Source organism: Vicugna pacos, chromosome 12 (assembly GCF_048564905.1).
Source record: "Vicugna pacos chromosome 12, VicPac4, whole genome shotgun sequence".
Classification (NCBI taxonomy): domain Eukaryota; kingdom Metazoa; phylum Chordata; class Mammalia; order Artiodactyla; family Camelidae; genus Vicugna; species Vicugna pacos.
In genome coordinates this window covers 434,376-459,243 of record NC_132998.1, presented here as the reverse complement: position 1 = coordinate 459,243, position 24,868 = coordinate 434,376, and the positions used below count along the sequence as shown (strand labels likewise).

The window sequence follows — 24,868 nt, the reverse complement described above, 5'->3', positions numbered from 1 at the left end:
TAGTACCTCATTCACAACTGAAAAAATATATATACATAGACACATACATTATATATAAATGTGTGTATATGTGTGCACATGCACACACATACTTTCCTGAATATAATGACATATTTTTTCATGTTCCCAGTTTCCTACCTTACACACCTGTAAATTTAACAATAAAAATCATCTCTGCAAGATAGCTAGAAATCATGCCCCTACATTTTACTATATATTAGTTTGTTGAACTTGGTCTTTTTGCATCTAGGCAAGATAATGATCAAACTGAAGTAGAATAAAACTGACTCAGAGACAAAATATTTTTGCAACAAAGAACATTGTTCTGCAAACAGTGTGCCCGCAGAGGGAGATGTGTGAGTTGAGAATAGAAGAATGGAGAGAAGGTAACCAGGCAGCAGCTACATTTCATTCCCATAACTTCATGTGCTCTCTTGCAGTTGTCCCTTTGTGGTCTTTAAGTACAATCTCTCAGGAATCAACTTAGTTCCATCTCTTTAACTTGGTATTATGAACATTAGGTGTGGAACAGTGAAACCTGAGCACAAAGTAGGGGCTGATTCCTGCCTTCACCTCAGTAGGAAAAAATAAAAGAATCAAGTGAAACTATTTATAAGACCTCCAAGAAATGCCTTTCCATTAAGCAACGTAGAAAAAAAAATGACCGCCCTTGAGATATTGATTGCAGATTGGAAATATTTGAGTAGCTTCAAGGGTAAGTGATTTAGGTCCAATTAGGAACCAAATAGTAACAAGAACATGGAATTACAAATCCTGTATTATGGTTTTTAATATCTCAATGAGGTGTGTTGAGAAGATATAAGTGACATCAAAAAACAAAAACTCTGAATAGCAAATTAGACAGAAAAAAAGCCAGTTATAACTTTGGTCATCAGTAGAAGCTTTCAGCAAAAAAAGATTGCATAGTAAAATTCCAGAAGGATTAGCAATAACTCCTTCACCAAAGCAAAAGTAACTACATCAGCAGTTCCCATGTAAAAGATATGGGACACCTCTGCTAAAGACGTTTTAAAAGGGAATGCCAATTATAGAGAATGAGAAAGCTAAAAGAGTGTTTGAAGTTAGTAAGTTATATATAAGATTTATATGTTTCTTAGAGTAAAAATTTTGAGTATTTGATAATAAGTCTGGAATTCCACAAGTGCATGATATAATCTGAACAAATCATAGTCCCTAAATCTCAACAAAATCATTTCTTTCTGCTGAATGTGAAGATAGTATAAGCAGAGTATGTTCCAAGGGGTATATAAGAGAGCCACTTTTCCTAGACAGAGGTGGTTCAAATGATTTCACAAAGGAAGTGACCTTTACTTGAATGAAATACGTATCAGTATTATCTGTTGGAGACAGTAGGTGAAGGTAGTCTAACCAGACATAACTCTGCACTGAGATGTACCAATAAATCATTTTAGTTTATGGCAGGTAAATGCTCTCCCTAGTGGACTTGATTACAAAAGTTGTTTCATGTGTAATCTTTTATATAAAATATTACAATTAGCAACATAATAGTACTCTACTGTTAGGGATCATATGTTCTTATAAGGTTTTCTATATATCATTGCTGAATGTCACAGTTTTGACTTTTAAATGAATTGTCTGAAATTTGATTAATCAAACTCATCCTTGAAACTGGTTATACACATTTCAAAAAAAGATTTTTCTAAGTGTAAATTGAGTACAAAGCAGCAGCGATATATTCATAAGATAAGGTAGAGAATGAAACACAAACAACTGAAGAAGTTTCCAGACAAGAATCGATGTAAGGCAAATAACATTATAGTCAAGACTTATTTAGTCAGCTCCTTTTTTTAGGAAATACAAAAGAATGCTGTGGAATAGGCTGTGAAAATTTGATGTGAAACTAGTGGTAATGGTTTTTATTTTTCTACTTCAACTTGAGAGTATTAAAGAATTATTGGAATAAAAAGGGTATCAGACTACCAGTGAAATCACCCACATCAATGGTCTCTTCTGCTTCTATGGCTAAAATTGAATTAAGCACATGTATTCACAACGGAAAATCAACTGAAAATAGGATTTGAGAAAGTGGGAAAAGCTATAAAATGAGGTCTCTGGAACAGTAAAAACAATTTTGAGAAAACAATCCTTCAACCAGCCATGGAATACACATCAGTTAGAGCTGAGGATAGCCATGTGTTCATGATTCATTGCTGAGTCCAAGATGAAAATCTATGAGAACTGCATTAGGTAACGATTTTGCTAGTATCCATTGATAACATGATCTTTGGTACAACTTCTTTCAATGTTAATCTCAATTTTATAAATAGATTAACCTGAAGTCAGGAACCCATAATGAGAAACCTTATAAGACTAATGACATTCATCTTGCTGGGATTGACCGATGACCCACAACTTCAAGTTCTGGTATTTATCTTTCTGCTTGTCACCTACAGGTTTAGCATAACTGGCAATCTGACAATCATCTCCCTCACCTTTGTGACTTCTCAACTAAAATCTGCCGTGTACTTTTTCCTCCAAAATTTCTCTTAGAGATTTCATTCACTACAGTCTGTATTCCCAGATTCCTTTATAGCATGTCCACTGGAGACAAGAACATTACTTACAATGCTTGTGCTAGTCAACTATTTTTTGTCATCCTCTTGGGGGCAACAGAATTTTTTCTTCTGACCATGATGTCCTATAATTGCTATGTGGCCATCTGCAAACCGTTGCATTGTATGACCATAATGAGCAGCAAAGCATATTGAAGTCATTGATGATAAAAAAAATACAATAACAACTTTTGTTCTGCTGGGTCTAACAGATGACCCTGAGCTGCAAGTTCTGACTTTTATCTATTTCTCACCTACATGCTGAGTGTATCGCACACAATTTTCCAGCTTCCCACCTTTGTCCTTTTTCTCTTTTTTCACAAATATTTTCTTATTAGAGATTTCATTCACATCAGCTTATATTCCCAAATATTTGCATAACACAAAAATGATAATATCATCAGATATAGTAGCTTGTTTCATCCAAGCATTTTTTACTGACCTCTTGGCAGTAACAGAAGTTTTTCTCTTGGTCATCATGTCCTATGACCACTATGTGTCCATCTGCAATCCCCTGCATTATGTGACCATCATAACCAGTAGAGTTTGCCAAAGTTTTGTTTTTTGCTCTTGGTTGGCTGGACTGTTGGTCATAACCTCCCCCACTTAGTCTGGGGCTAAATTTGAAAATCTGTGACTCAAATGTTATTGATCACTTTCTCTGTGATGCTTTCCCCCTCCCTCAAACATCATGTTCAGACACATGGTTCATGGAACAAACTGTAATCTGTGCTTTGCAGACCCTCATTTTACTCTTATGTGTGTAATTCTATCCTATGCTTAAATCATCAAGACAATTTTAAGGATTTCCATGTGCCCAGCAAAGGAAAAAGGCCTTTTCTATCTGTTCTTCCTACATGATTGTGGTTTCCATCACCAATGGCGTACATGTTCATAATATAAATCCTACAGCCAATGAAGAAGTGACTATTAATAAAGTGGTTTAATTACTCATTCCTTCCATTTTAACTATATTAAATCCATTTGTTTATACACTGAGAAATAAGCAAGTGAAGAAAGTCATCAATGACTCAATCAAAAGCACTGCATCATTCTTAAGGAAGTAAAATAAAATAGCAGTCAGTAAATGAAGTTAAAAGGTGAATGGCTACTAATCTTTCTATTGAAGCTTATAATTGTCTGTCTTTAATAATCTGTATTTCAGTTGTTATATTTTTCTGTTCCTCTTTAGATTTACTTTATACTGCACCTTAATCAACTCAATTATTTCCTTTGGTTTTTACTCAAATTCTTAAAAGAGACCTGTCTCAGTAAAGAAAATGAAAGAATATTTGCTATAATTTATTTATAGATAAATATAACCCCATATAATTAAATTTCACAGTTTAATAAAAACCATTCTTTAGTCATCCATAAAACTGGTAGCATGCTATTGCTGATTACTGTACACAAATTTGAAAAATTTTTACAAAAATTCAAGTAAGAATTGAAATTGTATAATAAAATACTAAATAGGATGATGAGGGCATGGTGTAATAATACAAGGAGCAAATGAGAAAGACAATAATAACATTTCTAACACTCTAGGAAAATACATTAAAAACAAACAAAATAAAAACCATTCTAGGTAAAATCTCACAAGTACTCTTGAATATAGCTAAGAGAGAAGGTTAAAATATGGGCAATCACAAGGTATCAGAGATACAGAACAATTAGAAATGAAGAAAAATAAATCTACTTATAACCCTTGGATTTCCAGGAAAGCACTAAATGAAGAATGGAGAGGGGCAATTTCTTAAATTATGAGTTAGAGGGTTGGGTTTAAAAGCCCATATGGAGATGAGAGATGAAGTGTCAGGGTTCAAGTGGTGAAAGAATATGAAACTGACATAATAGTATAAAATCAAGACTTTCAAAGTGTGATTTAAGAGGAAAAAATGGCCACTCTTATAAAAGGACGACAATTTTCTCTGAGAAATTTTTCTCTCTTCTTGACTTAATGAGCTACAAATGAGGACATGGGGATCATTAATATGTTCCTCTTTCTATCCAAGAAAGAGATTTCACAGCCCAAATTCTGCCATTTATTAATACTAGGCATAAAGAATTACATAGTGAATCCAAATTAAGTCTTTGAAAGCCTACAAATCCATATGCAATGAGTTAAGGGACACTTCGTAGCAATTCACCTAAGCATAAAAAAGCCATACTCAGAAGAAATCAAAGAACTTTTTATCCCTACATATATTCATTATTTTTAAAAAATAAACTGAGCAAAAAGTAAAGCAACTCCTGCACACTATAAAATTTTGTAAACCATAAAAGTAATCCAAAGTATGTACAACACTAATTTAGATAGAAAATGAATAAAATTTAAATGATAAATAAATCTAAAAGTTGATTCTTTTCAATTTCATGAAAAATGATAAATTGCTCAGAAAAATGAATGAGTATGAAACAAAGAAATCAAAATGTGTAAGGTTATCAATCTTAAAGAAAATATAAATACTAAAGCAATATGAATTAGAATAACTTTATGGATGAACTATAGCAATTCCACAACAACAAAATATATATGAAGACCCAGAGTTAATGAACAAAGATTTAGCAAAACAGAATTTCAAAAATTAATTCAAGGTGTAGAAAACGTATATACCGATCTCCATAAAATATTAAGGAAGGCAAATAAAAACAATTTTTCAAGAAATAAAAGGACCAGACAACTTTAAAACTAGCCATGATAAAACACTAGAAAATCTCATTACGATTTCAACCATATAAACAATAAAAAAAACCTCCCTATGGAATTTTATGAAAAATCTTAATATTTGAAAAAAATCTAATGAAGATATTATAAGATACATGTTTAAACAAATTCACTGCTGAATGCAGGTAGACTATTTCAAATAGAATCAAAAAACAGTCAAATATTATACTATGAACAAGACTAATCTAAACAAGAGTGGAGATAGATGATAGATAAACAGATGATAGACAGTGATATAGAATAATCTATACAGATATAGAAACATATATGTACACATATACATATATATGAAAAATATAGTAGTTTTGTTATAACAACAAAATAAAGAAGGAAGTTTATACATGGATTTTGATTAATTGATTAAATATGATCACTGGAAGAAAAAAATCAAAAATCTCCCCAAATAAATTTAAAGTAAAATAAGAATACGATGAACTACTAAAATAAGATTAAAATTTCTAAAGAAATAAAATTTACATAATTTTATAGTGTCTTATATTCATCTTAATTAAAATCAAGAAACAAATGAGGGAAAAAAGACAAATGAGGATATTCACTTTTATCACTGATATTCAACATTTCATTGCCATCTTGAAAATGCCATAACATAAATAATAAAATAGTTGGGATTATTATCAGAATGAGCTATGAAACTAGTGTAGGTAGAAATTATGAAAGCCATTTTTTTTAAGTTTTTACATCTTTGAAGGGTAGTAGTGCTTTCTTAATATTATGCATATTTTAATCACTAACATTTCTCATAAAAATACATAAAATAAAAGTCCATGAAATAATGACATGCACTTAGAGTCAATGAAATATATTTACTTCTTGATAACATTATTATGCACCTGGAAAACAATAAAATCTAACAGGAAACTAACAGACTTAACAAGAACATTTAGTAACTTGGATAAAGAAAGAATATATTCAAATGAGTCAACTGATGATATTTATAGTAACAATAAGCCCCTGCAAATCAAAACAATCATTATTACTGCCAAGGAATAGATCCTATTATGGGTTCAATGCATTACATCATAAAAATATCAATTTGCCCACTATTAATATATAGATTTAACAGAATTCCAATTAGAATCAGCTTATTGCAAAAGTTATCACCAAATTAGGATGGAAGAATTAAACCTCGTGAATGTAAAACACACAAGTGAAAAATAAAAATTAGCAAATAGAAACTTACTTCATATAATATCAAAACATATTATAGATCAATGAAATCAAATTAATATGGTATTGGCATAAGAAAAAATAAAATGTTCAGTAGAACATTTGAGATCATGAAATTATAGACTAACAGCTTTTAATTTTATATAAAGGTTTATTTTGCTTGTTATATAAAAGTGGGATACTTTCAATTCATTAGGAAAATCATGGTTTAATTAATAATTACTTCGGTCACAAAAAACAATACTGAATCAAAATGTTTTATCTTCATCCACACAGCAAATAGATTACACTCTAAATGGTTTAAAATTTTAAGTATAAAAATAAAACAGTAAAAACTTATTAGAAAATATATGAAGCAACAGTAATATACAGGAGTAAGAAATCTTCTTAAGAATTTAAAGGCAGACAGTAACAAAATAAAGGGCACCTATTTGATTATTTATGTACTAACCATTTTCTCTAGCAAAAGATAATACTGAAAAATTCATAAGTCAAATAATAATGTTGAAAGTAAATGTATAAATAACACTGACAAACAAGATGATTTCTCAAGAATACAAAGAGCTCTTATAAGTGAAAAATAAAAGTTAAAAAATCTAAGTAAAAATTAGCAAAAAACAGAAATAAGCAATTTAGAGAATATTAAATCCCATTGCATAAAGAAGTTATGATTGTCAACTGCTTTTATGAGTCTAATGTCAAAAACTTCATACTGAGGTAGAAATTTATACCAATCAAACTGCCAGTTTTAAAACACACTTTGATCTGTTGGTGAAAGGGGATATAAGCAAAAGGCTACTTTCCTATAGTGCATGTGGAAATTTAAATTACTAAAGATTTCAGACAAACAATCAGAAAATTTCCAGTTTGAAAGTATACTCTGACATGGCAACTCAATCCTGCAACTCTATCTCATTGAAACTAAAGCACCACTCTGAAAGGGTATACAGTATTAAAATCATAGTATGGAGAAAAAAAAAGAGTATAGAATGCAGCATTTCTGGTAACAAAAAAATAAAACTCAAAGAAAAAAAATTAATGGAATGCCATGCATATATTAAACCTAAACATATTAGAGTTACATCTGGAGTATATTAGAGTTTGATCTGGGACAACTTCTGTGAATATTTTTCTTGAAAAGAGGGAAAAGGTGGAAAAGTACATTTAATATAATCAAGTTTTCATAATGGAAATCTTGGCGAAAACCTTTCAACATGTGTATATATTATATGTGCACATATATGTATGCTGATAGATATATGTGTATAAAATACATGTATATGTAAACAAATGTTTTAATTAATCTTTACATATTTATTCATATCAAGTATTTTAGCATTAATAAAATTAATGATGTTTCCCAGGGAAACTAAACTAAAAAAATGCTAAAAAACTAAATAAATAAAGCAAACCAAAATATACCTTCCTGGAGAAACAGTTATTGGAAGGGTTGGAACAGGGAAAGCAAGAGAGGAGCCTAGAAGGCCTTATTGTACTAGAGTACAGCGTCAGCAGGACCAAGTTCATTACGGCCTGCACATTCCAAAGGAAGATCTCTGTTAAGACTGGCCCTTGATTACCTACTGGGAGATAACCTCTGAGCCCTTAGAACACTCTGCCTGATCAGAGTGGTTTTTCATCCCCTGAGGCTCTGGCCATCCTGTATCAGTTTGGCCTCTGGGGCACTGGAGACTGTACAGCCATGGTCAGTCCTGGGGGCCCTGCAGACCTGTGTGACTGACCACCAGTAAAACTCCTGAGCCCAAAGGCTCAGGTGAGCTTCCCTAGCCAGCTGGACTTTGCACATGTGGTCATACATTGTTGCTGGAGAATTAAGTTCTTCCCTATGTGATTTCACTGTGAGGGGACTCCTGAAAGCTTGTGCTTGATTTTTCCTGGATCTTGTCCATTTGGATGGTGGTCTCCATTTTCTAGCTTGTTGTCAGGCAGTGGCTACTCTCCACTCCTAGAGGTGGAGTGTCTCATGACCTCCTCCAACATCAAAGCCAGAAATAGACAGTCTTCTTCATTACAAATCTCTAAATGTTTCAAATCTCTTGCACCAGTAGATGCTTCTATCCTTTTTAAGAGTTCATTTGATTAAGTAACGCCCACCAAGGGTTATTTCCTTATCTTAAGTCAACTATTTTCACCCTTACTACGTATGCAAAATCCCTGTACAATAGCACTTGTAATCTTTGTGACTGAAGCAACAGAAAGTGTGTGTACATCACATTCTGGGAGTTTGATTATTTCCAAATTAATGTATAGATTCAAATCAGTCTTAATCAAAATCCAAGCAAAATTTTTTGGTAAAAATATTGTCCACTTGAGTATAAAATTATTCTGGAAATTCAAAAGGCCAAGAATAATCAAGTCAACCGTTGAAAAAGAACAAAGTTATACTGCCTACCTTATTCAAACACATATAATGCTAAGTAATCAAGACATCATGATATTGATGTAAAGATACAGAAAAGGGTCAATGGAAAAGAACTAAGACTCTAGAAGTAAACTCTTACATTTATGGTCAATTGATTTGTGAAAGAAATGCAAAAAATTTAATAGAGAAACAGTCTTTTCAACAAATGACACTGGAATAATGGGATAGTCATATCTGCAATGAACTTTGATATATATATCTTATACTATTTACAAATAAATTTACAAAAACTAACTCAAAATGAATCACAGATCTTTACATAAACCAAACTGTAATACTTCTAGGAGAAACATATGAAGAAAATTGTTGTTCAATTAGGCAAAAACTTTTAGATAAAACAGTAAATACCTGATGCATTTTTTTAAATGATGAAATGCCATTCACAAAAACTAAAAATTCCTCTTCTTAAAAAGATACTATTAAGGATATGACTAGCCATATAAAAAGGGAGAAAATAATTTTGAATCACATATATGACAAAGGTCGTGTACCCAGACTATATAAAGAATTGTCAAAACTCAATAACAAAACGTACAACACAATTTAATAAAAGACAAATAATTTAAGATACACAGATAGCAACTAAACACACAAATGATTTTCCACATAATTAGCTTTAGATATATGAAAATTAAAATCATAAAAGGATAACACTACATACTTACTAGCCAACATTATTAAGAGTGAATAATTGGAAAATTATATAATATGATAAATTATGTTTCAATATAGAAAAGTGCGTCTTTTTATTGTCATGAAGTATACATAACAAAATTAACCATTTTGATAATTTTTAACTGTAATATTCAATGGAATTAATACACTCATTTTGTTGTACAAATATAAAAGCATGTTTTGTATCCAATTAACAGATGTAGCTGCAAATTTTCATGTATTCATGAAAAACACCTATAGTCCACATATTTACAGAAAGGAATACCTGGAAAGATAAGGTCTCTAATGTAAGCAGTAACCTTGTATAATTTTATAAACTATTACACTTTCTTATCTGATTGAAATTGTCCAATAATAATAAAAGATTCATATAATAAAGGATTTTATTCAAACATTAAAGAATTACAATATTCAGAAAGTCTTACCACATGTGAAAGGACTTTTTTTAATGAGCTGTGTAATTGAAATGATACAACTGTCCTCCTGACCTGTGTCAAATGCTGCTGTAATATTCTCCTGTCTCCAAGGACACAGTCCCCACTGAAAACTGAGTTACTTGTGTTTTTGCCAAACTTCGTTACTCAGAAAATTAAGTAATGGTTCTTGATTGCAGGTCAGTAAGGACCATTTGTTTATTTCATTTGGTGGCATTTTTGCCAAATTAAAGAGAAAAGTCACATAGCATGCTGGAAAAGTATGTCTCTCTGTCCTGATGATTTAAAATGCATCTCCTCCACCCAGTGGGGAGACTTACTCAGCTCTTACTATAATTTATTTTTGTTTTAGTGATGGAGATAACAAGAAAATATTGGGATATTTATAATAGCACTAAGCCCAGCATATGCAAATCTTTCCAATTTGTTGGAGATGGTGAACAAAGGGCGAATGATGTGTTCCCAGACATGCCCATGAATCGGAAGATACAAATACCTTTATTAAAATATGACTTTTAACTTTGTAGTCTTAAATTCGCTGTGTTTAAACAACCATCAGAAGCTCTGATTTACTAACAGAAAAGTAAGTATGATAAAGTTTTTCTCTTTGATTGTAATTCCCTTTGTAGGATCTAGGTTATACCTTCCCCTGGAAACAAAAATGAATTTTGGTAATAATTTATATTTTTAATATATAGAAGATATATTTTTCAGACGTCAAATTTTGGAATGAATTTCCCTTATGTAGATAAATCTCACTGCCTGGGAGATTTCTATTCTTAAGATATATTTTAAAAATCTATATCTAACTAAATATAAGAAATACTTAGGGTAATTTTGAACAGATATTTAACCCAAAATAAAGCAAGGGTCTTCCTGTATATAGAAGTATACAAGCATGCCCTTTCATTCCTCTTCCCATCCTCCCTACAAATAACACTGTGACTGGAATGACACATCTCTTTACAGATCCCTGTGTTCACATTCAGCACTCTTTGAAAGATAGAATACTCAGAAAACAGATACTTATACTTTATTATCAAACTGTTTACTAATTTCTATTATAAAGTAAGTTGTAATGTCTTATAGAAAAAGAGATATATTTCAAGAATTGAAAAATGGTCAAAGTTTGAAGAGCAGAGTAAATTTCACAAGGATGTACAAATCATCTGAGAGTAGAAGAAAAGATGAAAGGAAAGTAGGTAGACTGTATGTATATTCCTTCTCCATCCATTTATATCAATTTGATATAAATACTTGAATGGCAGACTAAATTTACTAAGAGAATTTTAACTTTTGAGTAGCCATAATCCTCAGTTAGTGATTTTTCTCTATATTGGAAACACTGGAGCTGGGTACATGGTCACAACCAAGACTGCCCAACCTCAGGAAGAAGAGATTGCAATAAGTTAAACAATTAAGTAAATATACTCAAAACAAATGAACGAGGTACACAAGGGGAAAATCTTTTTTATTGACCGATGTCAGAAAGCTCCACGACATGAAACACTAATTGTACATTAGAAATATTTGAGTCCCCACTAGTGTAGCATCAATGAAGAGAATTCACTGACTGGAAGGTGCAGAAGGGAAGAGAGGGCAGTCATCATATGTGTCAGCAGGGAACATACACATACTCAGTAAACACAATGCAGAAACAGACACATGTGGCAGGGGTTGGTGGGTGAGTAGCAGGCCTTAGGTTGTTAGTAAGAATTAAGCAGCTTAACCTAAAAATGAGCAAACCAGCAAACAAAATTTTCTTTTGGAACAAAGACCTCAAGTTTTGCTCTAGAGTCTACACAGTGAACACAACTCATATAAGCACTGCCTTAAGAAAGACTCAAAGTGTCAAGAAAAGATATGGAATCAAGGATGCAATTTTCTGAATTCATTTCTGAATAGGCAAAAAATCTTAAGAGGCAAAAGACATTCTAGCTCCCCATTTAATTACACCTCCTCAGCATCTACTTAGTCATCACAATGGAAAATCCTACACCCATAAGAGACACAAAATGGAGTATATATATTTATTTATATACAATGTTGTAGATAATGAAATATAAAAGTTTAAATACATTAAATTAAAATAGTCTACAATCTATAAGCAAATTTCTCTGAATATCACACACAGATTGGAGACAAGTCAGAAGTCATTGATGAGAAACGGTACAGTAACAACATTCATTCTGCTGGGACTCACAGATGATCCTGAGCTACAGGTCCTGATTTTTATCTTTCTATCTATCAACTACACACTGAGTGTAACTGGAAACCTGACCATCATCACACTCACATTTGTGGATTCCCATCTTAAAACACCCATGTACTTTTTCTTAAAAAATTTCTCCTTCTTGGAGATCTCACTCACATCTTCTTGTATCCCCAGATACCTGTATAGCATAGCAACAGGTGACAGGGTCATTACCTATAATTCTTGTTTCATCCAAGGGTTTATCACTGACCTGTGTGGAGTAACAGAATTCTATCTGCTGGCTTCCATGTCCTATGACCGCTACGTGGCCATCTGCAAACCCCTGCATTATGTGACCATCATGAGCAGCCGAGTCTGCAGGATTCTCATCATCTCTTCTTGGATGGCTGGTCTCTGTATTTTAATCCCACCACTTATCCTGGGTTTAAATCTAAAATTCTGTGACTCTAATAGGATTGATCATTTTAGCTGTGATGCATTTCCCTTAGTGGAAATCTCACGTTCAGACACTTGGTTGATGGAACACACCGTTATAATCTGTGCTGTGCTGACCCTGAATATGACTCTTACTTGTGTGGTTCTGTCATATGCTTACATCATCAAGACAATTTTTAGCTTCCCTTCTATTCAGCAAAGGAAAAAGGCTTTTTCCACCTGTTCTTCACACATGATTGTGGTTTCGCTTACCTATGGCACCTGCATTTTCATCTATATGAATCCTACAGCAAAGGAAGAAGTGACCATTAAAAAAGTGGTTTCACTGCTCATGTATTCTGTTTCCCCTACATTGAACCCATTTATTTATACCTTGAGAAACAATCAAGTTAAGAAAGCCTTTAAGGACTTAATCAAAAGAATTGTCTTGCTCTCATCTTAGTAAAAGAACATAATATTTTTAAAAGATTGTGTCAAAAATAAGAATAAATGGCCATAGAGATTTATTTTTGAAGTTTGTAATCTTCTTTTTTAATAATACACATGTGAGTAACAGTAAATTTCTCAACATTTCTGTAACCAAGCTTCTATTGAGCCCTGCTCAAGCCATATTTGTATCTTCATTATTTAAACCAATACCTGATAGTTTTGCATGTCAACTTCTTAAAAAATCATTATGACAAGAAAATAACTTTATAAAATTACTTTAGTATACAATAAAAGTCACTACTCTGGATATGGGGTAAATATCGGGTAAATTTTTGATAGCTCTACTCAAATATAGACAATAATTACATGAAGGGCATGTAATAAGTTATTTTACATAATGTCTATAATGAATGATCACATAAGTTAAAATAAATGTGAAAGAGAATAGTACCACTTCCAATATTGAGAAGACAGAGAAAAAAATATGTATTACTACAATGAATACACATAAATAGTGGATGAAATTTAAGAAATATTCTTTTGAATCTATAGCTGAAATCATTGCAAAGTGTTGAATAGAATGGATTATAAATAACGATTTAACTTAAAGTAGAGCAATAACCTATAAAAGGATATGGATATTCAAGAGAATATAGACAGGATATGGGAGTAAGTTTTACATAATGGATCACAGAGACTTAGGTCTGAAGTCTCAGGATAAGTTTAGTGAGAGCACTTGGTGACACATTAGATGCACACTCAATGAAAGTCTGAATTAAGAAAAACCATGCTCATTTTCACAGAAAGTTTACATTTTTTCCTGAAAGGTATTGTCTGCTGTTTATAGAACTGACTCACGCAAGAAACATTCCCCAGTGTATCTGATACCTGTGCCAACATCTAACACAAATTAAGCTTTTAGAGTCCAAATTTGGTCGTAATAATCTCAATTATTAGATACAACGAGTTGAAAAATCCACACAAATAAAATTCCTTAGAAATTACGGTACTTACACCAAATTAACTAATTGCTATCTGGAATGCAATGAAATGCAGACATGGCATCACAAATTACTTGGAACACTGAAAAAGCTGTATTCACTAGGAATTCTGTTATCGTAAATGTACTCATTACTTACAAAACTGTAAACTAGCCAAAAAGAGAGAAACTTATCCTAATAAATTTGAAAAATAAAAAATTTTAAGAAGTAGATGAAAAACGTTACTTACTAATGGTAGAAAATGAAATCAGTTAAATAAGCTAACGAATTTAAAAGCCAGTTCTTTCAAAAGTCCAACAGCATAGATACGCCCTCCCCAATGAATGTGATGAATACAAAACATAAATGTTCAATATTTTATTGGAAAACCTTGCATATGCAATCACATAATTAAAAAATCAGGATAAATATGGGAAGGGATAAATAAAACTACTGAATTGAATTGATTTAAAGACATTCACATTTTGCTTTCTGAAATGGAGGTATGTCATACAATGGATGATATCTACTGTTGTTCATAGTTTAATTGGCAACTTTTTTTAAGTGATACGTTATATAATTATATGTCTTACAATTGAGGATATCTTAAAATGGATGCAAATAGACATATTTCTTTTACCCTGAGGATATTCTTCCATATCCAGAAAATTGAAGATATTGTAGTAGGAAAGTAGGGGAATTAATAAGGAACTTGTCGCTTTTGTGGAAAAAATTGACATTATTTAAAAATCAGTAGACTGTCATAGTAATAAGCAATAAAAAATCAATGAGCAAATATTATTTCAGTCATGATAGTCATAAAAATGTAATCACAAGAGAATAAATTTAACATAAAAGTACAGTATATATGTAAAGAAAGTATAAAATCTCTTAAAGTAAAATATGATTAGAACAAAAGAGATGTTATCAATATACTTGGTTGCAAAATTTTAATATGAGCATGCATATGTGTGTAACTATACATTATGTATTGTGGAAACACTTTTTTATCAATTTATTTTTATGTAGTCACTAAGCAAGTAGAATATTAAAGGAAAACAAATTTTAATGCAGGTTGTCTAAAGCAGAAACAAAGTGGTGCAATCAGGAAGAAGAATGGGTAGAATGAGAAAATAAAATCAAAATAGAACATTGACCATACAGTCCTACGAAATGTGTAGGTCTGGTTATACTATACTGGGGTATAAATAAAGAAACTTTTTTTCAAATACATTTCCATCTACAAAATGATAGCTTATCAAATTTCTGTTACCAAGTGAAAGAAATTAAGTCACAGTTTATCTTACACTAATTCAGTAAAAATGAACAAAAAGCACAAAAAAGAAAAAACCTCTTGAACTGTAAATGTTTCACATATAATGGAATATTGTTCAGCAATTAAAAATAGGAAATCAAATAGGAAATCATGCCACTTGCAACAACTTAAGGGTATTATGTCAAGTGAAATAAGTCAGACAGAGAAAGACAAATACTGCAAAATCTCATTTGTATGTGGAAACTAAAAAACAAACAAAAAAGACCAACCTCATAGAAAAAGACATCACATCTGTGGTTATCAGAAAGGAGAGGGTAGTGATGATGGGGACAGGGGTGTGCATACATTGGAAGAAAGTAGTCAAAAGATACAAATATCAGTTATAAGATAAACAAGTATTGGGGATGTAATGTAGAACACTGTAAGAGAACACATTTGGGTTAACAAACTTTGATATTGTAATAATTGCTTTACCAAATCATATTCTCACCTTTATGTAAACACATAAGAAATGTATAATCAAAACCAATGCTCTCTATATTTGTCTGTATACTGCTACTTCAAAGCAAAATGTCCAAAAGCACAAAAGACTAAACTCAATACCAGTCGCCACCTTATCTATGGAACTTAGCTCAGTTGCCTTGAAGCTGCTTTGCTAGCAGGAATCTGCTACAAACTGTCTCCTTGACATAAAAAGCAGAAACATGCTTTGCTTGCTTTGCTAAGCTCAAGGTCATAGGTTCAGGGCTGCTTATGCTTATGGAAAACCATAACTCATTCCTTGCACTAAGCAGCAGGACATGCTTATCAGACATAGGTAGACAGTGTAGGCTGCTTTTGCTCACAGCAAACTGTGACTTAGCCCTTAGCTGGGAACAGCTGGGCTGCTTCGCATGCTTAGATGATTTCTGATCATTGTATAGAGCCTCTGTCGTGGTCTGGGTTTCCATTATCAATTGTTCGGAACATTGTAACCTTGCTCATGATTGAGGCTTAAAATAACCGTTTGTACTATCAATATTGTAACCTTCTCTCTAAATATAAATTAAGATTATAATTTTCTGCTTTTCCACTAACTGAAATTGCTGACTGCATCCCTGCATGTATACCTTGCCCCTTACTCATTCCTATGACGTATTTCACTTTGACTCTTTGACTATTCTCAGTAAGTACAAGAGCTTTGGAGGAGTTCGGGGAGTTGGTCTCTGGCTCCCTCTCACTCTCTTGACCTGATAAAGTCTTGAGTAATTTCATTCTTCCGCGGTGGGACTTTTGCTGGACAAAACCCACGATGAACATAACCCACAGAACATGATGATTATAGGTAACACTGCTGTAAGGTATATTTGGAAGTTGTTAAGAGAATAAATCCTAAGATTTCTCAACACAAGGGAAAAAATTTTTTTGTATCTATATAAGATGGATGTTAACTAAACTTACTGTAGTAATCATTTCAAGATATATATAAATAAAGTCATTTTGCTGAACACCATAAACTTGACATATAGCACTGTATGTCAACTGAATCTCACGAAACTGGAAAAAAATATATAAAATTCCCATAACAAAAAGAAACTATAAGGAGAAGAGAATGCTAAACTCAAAACAAACAGTATGAAGAATATTAAAAAAGATTAGAGGAGAAATAATTAAAAAAGAAAATTGAAAAATTATGAAAAATTAACAAAATCAGAAGTTAGTTATTTGAAAATATCAACAAAATCAGAAAATGTTTAGTTTCTTTGAACATGACAAAAAGACAAAGATTCAAGTGACTAAAATCAAGAAGAAAAAGAGGGACATTACTAACATCACAGTAATAAAAAGAACTATAAGGAAATATTAAGAACAACCATAAACCTCTGAGGTTACCTAGAGAAGATGGACAAATTCCTAGAAAAATACAAGCCACCAAACTTGACTCAAGAAGAAATAGAAAATTTTAATAGATTTATAGAAAGTAGAGATATTGAATTAGTAATCAAAAAGCTTTCCATAAAGTAAACCGAAGACCTAGATGTCTTCAATGGTGAATTTTACCAAATGTTTAAAGAATAAAACATCAGTCTTTCACAAACTCCTGGAGAAAACAGAAAACACTTCCCAATTTATTCTATGAAGCCATATTACTATGATCCCAAAATATGACATACACATCACAATTGAAGAAACCTACAGACCTCATGAATACATATTCCTTGTGAATATAGACATCAACATCTTCTACAAAATACTTATAAAAACAAATCCAGCAACATAAAAAAAGATTATATATTGTATGTCTGCTTTCAACACTTCTACTCAACATTGTCCTGGAGGTTTTTACAAGGGCAATTAGAGGCAGAAAAAATAAATAAAGGAAAAAAAAAAGACAGAAAAGGAAGATAAACTCTTTCTATTGGTAAGTGACATGATCATGTATATAGGAAATCCACAAAACTCACAAAACTATTTGAAGTACTACGTTAACATGTTTGGAGGGTACAAGATCAATAAAATTAATTGCATTTCTATACACTAGTAATGCACAATTTGAAAATGAAATTAAGAAAATAATTCCATGTATATCAGCATTTAAAAGAATAAAATACTCAGGAATAAATTTAACAAAATAAGTATAAGATTATAAAACCATTCTGAAACTACGTACAAAGCATTTTGAAAGAAATTAAAGAAAGCCTCAGAGTGGAAAGATATCTCATATTCATGGTCTGGATAATTAATATGGTTAAGATGACAATACTCCCCAAAGGAATCTACAGATTCGTTGCAATCTCTATCAAAATTGTAGCTGCCACTTTGCAGTAAGTGGCATACTGACACCACAATTCATGTGGAAATAAAAGAGACCCCAAATAAGACAATCTTGGAAAATTAAAAAAACTGAAGGACTACCACTTCTTGACTTCAAAATCTTACTATAAAGCTACAGTAATCAAAACATTATCCTTATAAGGATAGATATTTCAGACCAGTAGATTAGAATTGAGGATCCAGAAGTAAACCCTTACATTTACAGTCAACACATATCAACAAGAGTGCCAAGATAATCCAATGAGGAAAGTACAGCTTTTCAATAAATGGTGCTGAGGCAACTCTATAACCATGTACAAAATTATGAAAATGGACACCTACCTCACAACATATACAAAAGTTCACTCAAACTGGATTTAGGTTTACATTTAAATTTAAATTTAAAACAAGGTTGAAAATTTAAGTGCTAAAAATATAAAACTTTCAGAAAAATACATTAAGTCTTTGTCTCCTTGGATTAAAACAGTTTCTTACAAGTTGTCACCATAATCAAAAATATCATAAGAAAAAAATGCATAAATTGGACTTCATCAAAATTAAAGCTTTTGTGCTTTAAACAACACTATTAACAACTGAAAAGACAACCCATGGAATGGGAGAAATGTCTGAAAATCATATACCTGATAAGGGACTTCTATAGAGGATATATAAAGAATTCTAACACTCCATAACAAAAAGACACTCAATGTTAAAAGAGGCAAAGACTTTTAATATACATTTTATAAAGAAGATATATAAATGGCCAAAATGCCCATAAAAAGGTACTCAACACCATTAATCACTGATGAAATACAAACTAAAACCACAATGAGATGCCACTTTGCAACCACTAGGATGGCTAAAACAAAAAAAGGCAGACAACACAAGTGTTAACAAAGATGTGAAGATATTGAAACAATGTTTCTTTGCTGAATATTCATAATACTGCAGCATCTTTGGAATACAGCTTTGTAATTCCTCAAAAATTAAAGAGTGACCAAATGACCCAGCAATTCTACTCCTCAGTACATACTAAAGAGAACTGAAAATAAATGTACACACACAAATTTGAACCTGGATGCTAGTAGTAGCATTATTCACAATAGTATCCAAAAAGTAAAAATAACCCAAATGTCCATCGACAGATGAATGAATATACAAACTGTGATACATCAATACAATGGAAGAGTACTTGGCAAAGAAAGAGAAATGAAGAAATAATATACGCTACTCCATGAATAAATCTTGAATACATGCTATATGCTAAGCAAAAGAAGCCAGTCACAATAGACCACAAAACCTAATTTTCCATTGTATGAAAAGTCCAGAATTGACAGTTCCACAGAGACAGAATATAGATTATTGCTTGCTGCTAACTGGAAGTAGCGGGGCATGGAAGAGACTAACACTGGTTTTGTTTTGGGGGTGATAAAAATGTCCCAAAATTAGATAATGGTAATAGTTTCAAAATGCTATTAATATACTGAAATCCACCAAATTCTATACGTTTTAAAAGGGTAAATTTTATTATATTCACTCTTTTATTTTTTAACACTTTCATTACAGTATGATTCCTATGTAGTAAACTACACATATTTCAGATACACAATTTAATGAATTTTGGAATTTGCACCTCTTGGGGAGTGATGGTAATGTTACTATCTTGACTGTGGTGGTAGTGGATGAATCTGGAGAATGTCATTCTAAGTGAAGCCAGAAAGAGAAAGAAAATACCATATGATATCACACATATGTGGAATATAAAAAAAAAAAGACAAATGAACTTGTTTATAAAACAGAAACAGACTCACAGACATAGAAAACAAACTTATGGTTATCAGGCGGGGAAGGGGGTGGGAAGGGATAAACTGGGATTTCTAAATTTGCAGATACTAACTAATATACATAAAATAGACAAATAACAAGCTTATACTATATAGCACAGGGAACTATATTCAGTATCCTGTAGTAATCTATGGTAAAAAAGAATATGAAAATGAATATATGTATGCTCCTATATGATGAAAGTATTGTGCTATACACCAGAAACTGACACAACATTGTAAAGTGACTAAACTTCAATAATAAATAAGTAAACAAATAAATATTAAAAAATAAAAATAATACTGAGAACCTTCAATAATTCACTTTCAATAATGGATAGAACAACTAGGCAGAATATCATAAAGTAAATAAAAGATATGGACAATACTGTAAAACAGCTAAACCTACCAGGTATCTATATAGAACACTCCATCAAACACCATTAAGATACACATTCTTCTCAAATGCATGTGGAAATTCTCTAGGACAGATCATATACCAGCCCATATAACAAGACTCACCATTGAAAAGGATTTAAATCACACAAATTATGTTTTTTAACCACAAAGTAACAAATTTATAAATGAACTAATGAAGAAAATTTCGGAAATGAAAAGTAAACAATACATTTCTAAACAGCCAATGAATTAAAGAATAAATCACATGAGAAATGGGAAAATACTTTAAGATGAATGAAAGCAAAAATACAACATATCAAAACTTAACAGAATACAGCTCAAGCAGTGCTAACTGAGAAATTTGTAGCAGTAAACATCTATATTAAAAAACAACAAACATATTAAATCAAAACCTGACCCCCCCATTAAGAAACCTGACACAAGAAGAGCAAACAAAAACCAAAGCAAGCAAATTGAAAATAATTAGGGCAGAAATTAATACCCACTCGAGTTCTGTAAGTGTTAGTATGATACATCATTCTCCATCCCTCTACTTTTAATCTATCTGAGTCTATATATAAAATTGGTTTCTTAGAGACAGCATATGAGACAGCATATGAAAATAGAAGAAGTACAAGACAGAAAAGAAGGGAACAGAAGAAGTTTTTAAATTTTCTCACAGAGGTCTTATTTTTTAATTCACTCTGACAAATCTCTCTTTTAACATCATTATCCTTTAAACTTATTCAGATCACTTTAAGCTTTCAGAGGCCGACTGGGCAAAGAAAAGTGACTCTTAAAAGTCAGGTATTTGGCAATTGTGTTTTTCCTTTTTTCCAACCCTTAATTCATAGTAAAGAATGTTCTATCGCCTTTCACCCCTCCTGGGACTTCCTGACCCTTCTTTGTTTCCATTTTTCCCTACATAATATAAAATTATATAAAGTTAAAAGAAAACCAAGGATTCAGGAACAAACAAAAAATGACTTCCCTTAAAGGAACAGTATTAGTAAAATAGTATCATAAATATCTTAACTGTCCCCTGGGCACATCCTGCAGGAGACTGCACCTTTGAATCCTTCCTGTTCTAATACTATACTCTTCAGGGATGCTGCTTATTAGCTCCTCTGCCCACAATGTATTTTTTACACTATTTAATTTGTTCCAAAACACTGCTGAATAGCTTAAAAGCTTCCCCATACAAAGACTGTATGTCCCAAAGGAAGAAAAGAAGGGAGAATTCTTCCATTCCTCTTTCAGCTTCTGGTGGTCCCTGGAATTCTGTAACTTGTGGCAGCATTCTAATCTCTGCCTCCATCTTCAACATTGTTTTTTGCCTGTCTTTTTTTGTGTATTCTTCTCTTCTTGTAAGGACACCAGTCATTGGATTTAGGGATTTAGAGCCTCCTCAAAATTCCTAGCTTAATTACATCTGCAAAGACCCTTTTCCAAAGAAGGTCACAATTGCAAGTTCTGTGATTAGAACTTTGACGTATCTTTTTCAGAGACACTATTCAACTCACTACAATGGTCAACAGGTTTATAACAGGGGTGCCAAGGCAATTCACTGGGGAAAGAATAGTCTTTCAACAGATGGTGCTAAATAATTGGATATCCATATGCAAAATAATGGATTTAGTCATTTTTCTCATGCCATATATAATAATCTGCTCAAAATGAATCTTAGGACTAAATGTAAATGCTAAACCATTAAAACTATTAGAAGAAAAGATAGGAGAAAAATCTTTCTGACCTTTGGTTAGACAACGGTTTCTTAGACATGACACAACAAGTACAAGTGGTAAAAGATAAACATAAATCAATTTCACTTCCTCCAAATTAAAGTTCCTTTTTTGCTCAAAGGACACCATTCAGAAATTGGAAAATCCACACAACGGGAGAATATATTCAAAAATGATATAGCTGATAAAAGACTTGTATTTAGAATATGTAAAGAACTCAACAATAGGAGAATTCAATTTAAAAATGGACAAAAGATCTACACAGCTGTCACATCCAAGAAGATAAACAAATGTAAAATAAGCATATGAAGACATGCAACATCATATGTCATTAGGGAACTGTAAGTCAGGACAATGAGCTACCACTACACACTGAGTAGAATGGCTAAAATTAAAGACTGGTCATGCTAAGGGTTGGCATTGAGGTGGTCACATTCATAATGGGAATGTAAATCTTAAAGATGTGTTGGAATACAGTTTGGTAGACTGTTTAAAGGTAAAACATACACAAAACCTTTAAACCAATATACCATTCAACTTCTTTCCAAGGTATTTACCCAAGAGAAATGAAAGTATATTTCCATATGAATCTAGTACACAACTGATCATAGCAGCTCTCTTTATTTGTAATAGTCACAAGCTGAATAAACCTCATAAGTCTATTAAATTGGAATACTACTCAGAAGTAAAAAGGAACAAACTATTGAGACACATAAAACAGGGATAAATGTTATTAAATTTTACTTAAACTTCTATAAGCAAACAAACAAATCCATAGTGACAGGCAACTTATCCGTGGTTGCCTGAAGATTGGAGGAGTGCAGAAGGAGGAGGGCACAGGGGATAACAAAGATGCACAAGGACACTTTTGGGAGTGATGGACATGTTGACTCTTTTTACTATGTAAATGTTTTCACAGGAGTGTACATATGTCAACACTTAAAAATTGTTCACTTTAAATATGTGCAGTTTATAATATGTTGCTTTTGCTTCAATAAAGCTGTTAAGAAAAATAAGAAAATGAACAAAATTACCTGATACTTGTCCTCTTGTCCCCAAGGACACTACAGGCAAAGCAATCTTTGTTAGTTATTTTGCCAAATAAAATTACTCTAAAGATTCATTAGTGGTTTTTGAGTGTAAATCACCAAGGACCTTTTTTTAAATTCATTTATATTTGCAGGGAAAGCAAACTGAAAACAAAACAAAACAAAAAAAGGCAAGGTTGGTATAATTCAAACCTTTGTCCCTATCCAAAGGTATTGAAATACCAACTCTTTCAAAAGAGGAGAGTTTTTCTGTCATTCCACTGACATTGGTTATTTTTTTCACCTTTAAGTGTTAAAATATACAACAAAATCTTTCTTAGGCCTCTCCGGAGAAAGTCAGTCCAATCTGTTGGAGGTGCAAGCTTAGAGACCTTTCTACTTGCTCAGAAATCAGGAGGATGAACATGGACACATGAGAAAAAGTGAACAGAATTTCACGTGGAAATCTTCATCAAACCCACCATTTTCAACTAAGTGGATTTAGGAGTTACTATTTTAAACTTAAGAAGTTATGATTGACTGACAGAAAGAAAAGTAAGTATGTTAAGTTTTGCAACATTAGTAACATTTCCTTTTGTGAAATTTTGGTCGTATTTTTCTCTGAGGAAAAAGAATTTCACCTGACTTAATTAAAATCAGATATATAAGCTATAATTTATATATTTTATAAAACCTACAAAAATATATGTGAGATGTCTTAATATAACTGAGATATGTAACTGAGAATCCTAATAAATATCCAGAAATGACTTCATCCATACCATCAACCTCAAATTGGAAAATAAATATACCCTGTGTGTGTATGTGTGTACTTCTCCCTTCATCTCTCCAAAAGACTAGCTGCAGTAACATCACTCATTAGAAACACATGCCCCTTTTCAAATATTTATTTAAAGATAAATAAACAGAAACCAATGGGTTACATGTCAGTGTCAATTAGTTTATTGAGTTTTCTCTTATAATACCATGGAGTATCTTGTAAGAAAAAAAATTTTTTGACAATTGAATAATGCTCACACAGTGTGAATTGGGCCAACCATCAGACATGGCTCTTCTCCTACCTCAATATGAATAAAATATACGTAATAATAATGAAGAAAAACTACAAAAAACAAATAAATTGTGTTTTCAAAGGGATTTTTTTTTACTCGTTGATGTAGGATTATAGGCATTCAGAAACTGACTGAAAATTGAAAACATCCAAGTACACCTCAACAGTAACTAATTCTTGATGCTTGAGAAAATTACTGTGGAGCAGCTTTTGACATAAATTAACCATTATAAACCTATGATCTCTGGGTTTAACACTGCATTACTGATAACAGTGAGGATGGAAACACAGTGTCAATAAAAATACATTTACTATTTGAAAAACCAGGAGGGACGAGAAGGCAGTTATAACTGTTGTCACAGTTGTAAAGATCACTTCACAGTGTCTTAATTAATAAAACGAGCTTTTCTATAAAGAGAAAAAACAAGATAACCACAAAATTTTCCAGTAACAGAATCAGAGACAGAAAATTTAGTAAATACATTCAGTATCAGGGCATTATAAATTTAAGTCCACATATGAAGAAATAATTTGTCTGCATGTGCTTATAAATTTGGGGTATATAAATTTATTCAGAAAATACTCTTTAGACGCTGACAATGTAAGTGGAACTG

General features: G+C 32.0%; 2 protein-coding genes across 2 annotated transcripts in view; both read left to right on the top strand.

Annotated features, from left to right (window-relative positions):
* Nucleotides 1-13,154, top strand: part of LOC102533739 (olfactory receptor 6C2-like) — a 92,054-nt gene extending 78,900 nt beyond the window's left edge. The window contains exons 2-3 of the mRNA XM_072973836.1: nt 10,590-10,645; nt 12,197-13,154. Of these exons, the coding sequence (XP_072829937.1) occupies nt 12,222-13,154 (933 nt within the window). The 5' untranslated portion in view covers nt 10,590-10,645; nt 12,197-12,221. The remainder of the gene's footprint in view (nt 1-10,589; nt 10,646-12,196) is intronic.
* Nucleotides 1-24,868, top strand: part of LOC140700339 (olfactory receptor 6C2-like) — a 105,878-nt gene that overhangs the window by 78,877 nt on the left and 2,133 nt on the right. The window contains exon 2 of the mRNA XM_072973835.1: nt 23,524-23,737. The gene's annotated coding sequence lies outside the window, so the exon portion shown is untranslated. The remainder of the gene's footprint in view (nt 1-23,523; nt 23,738-24,868) is intronic.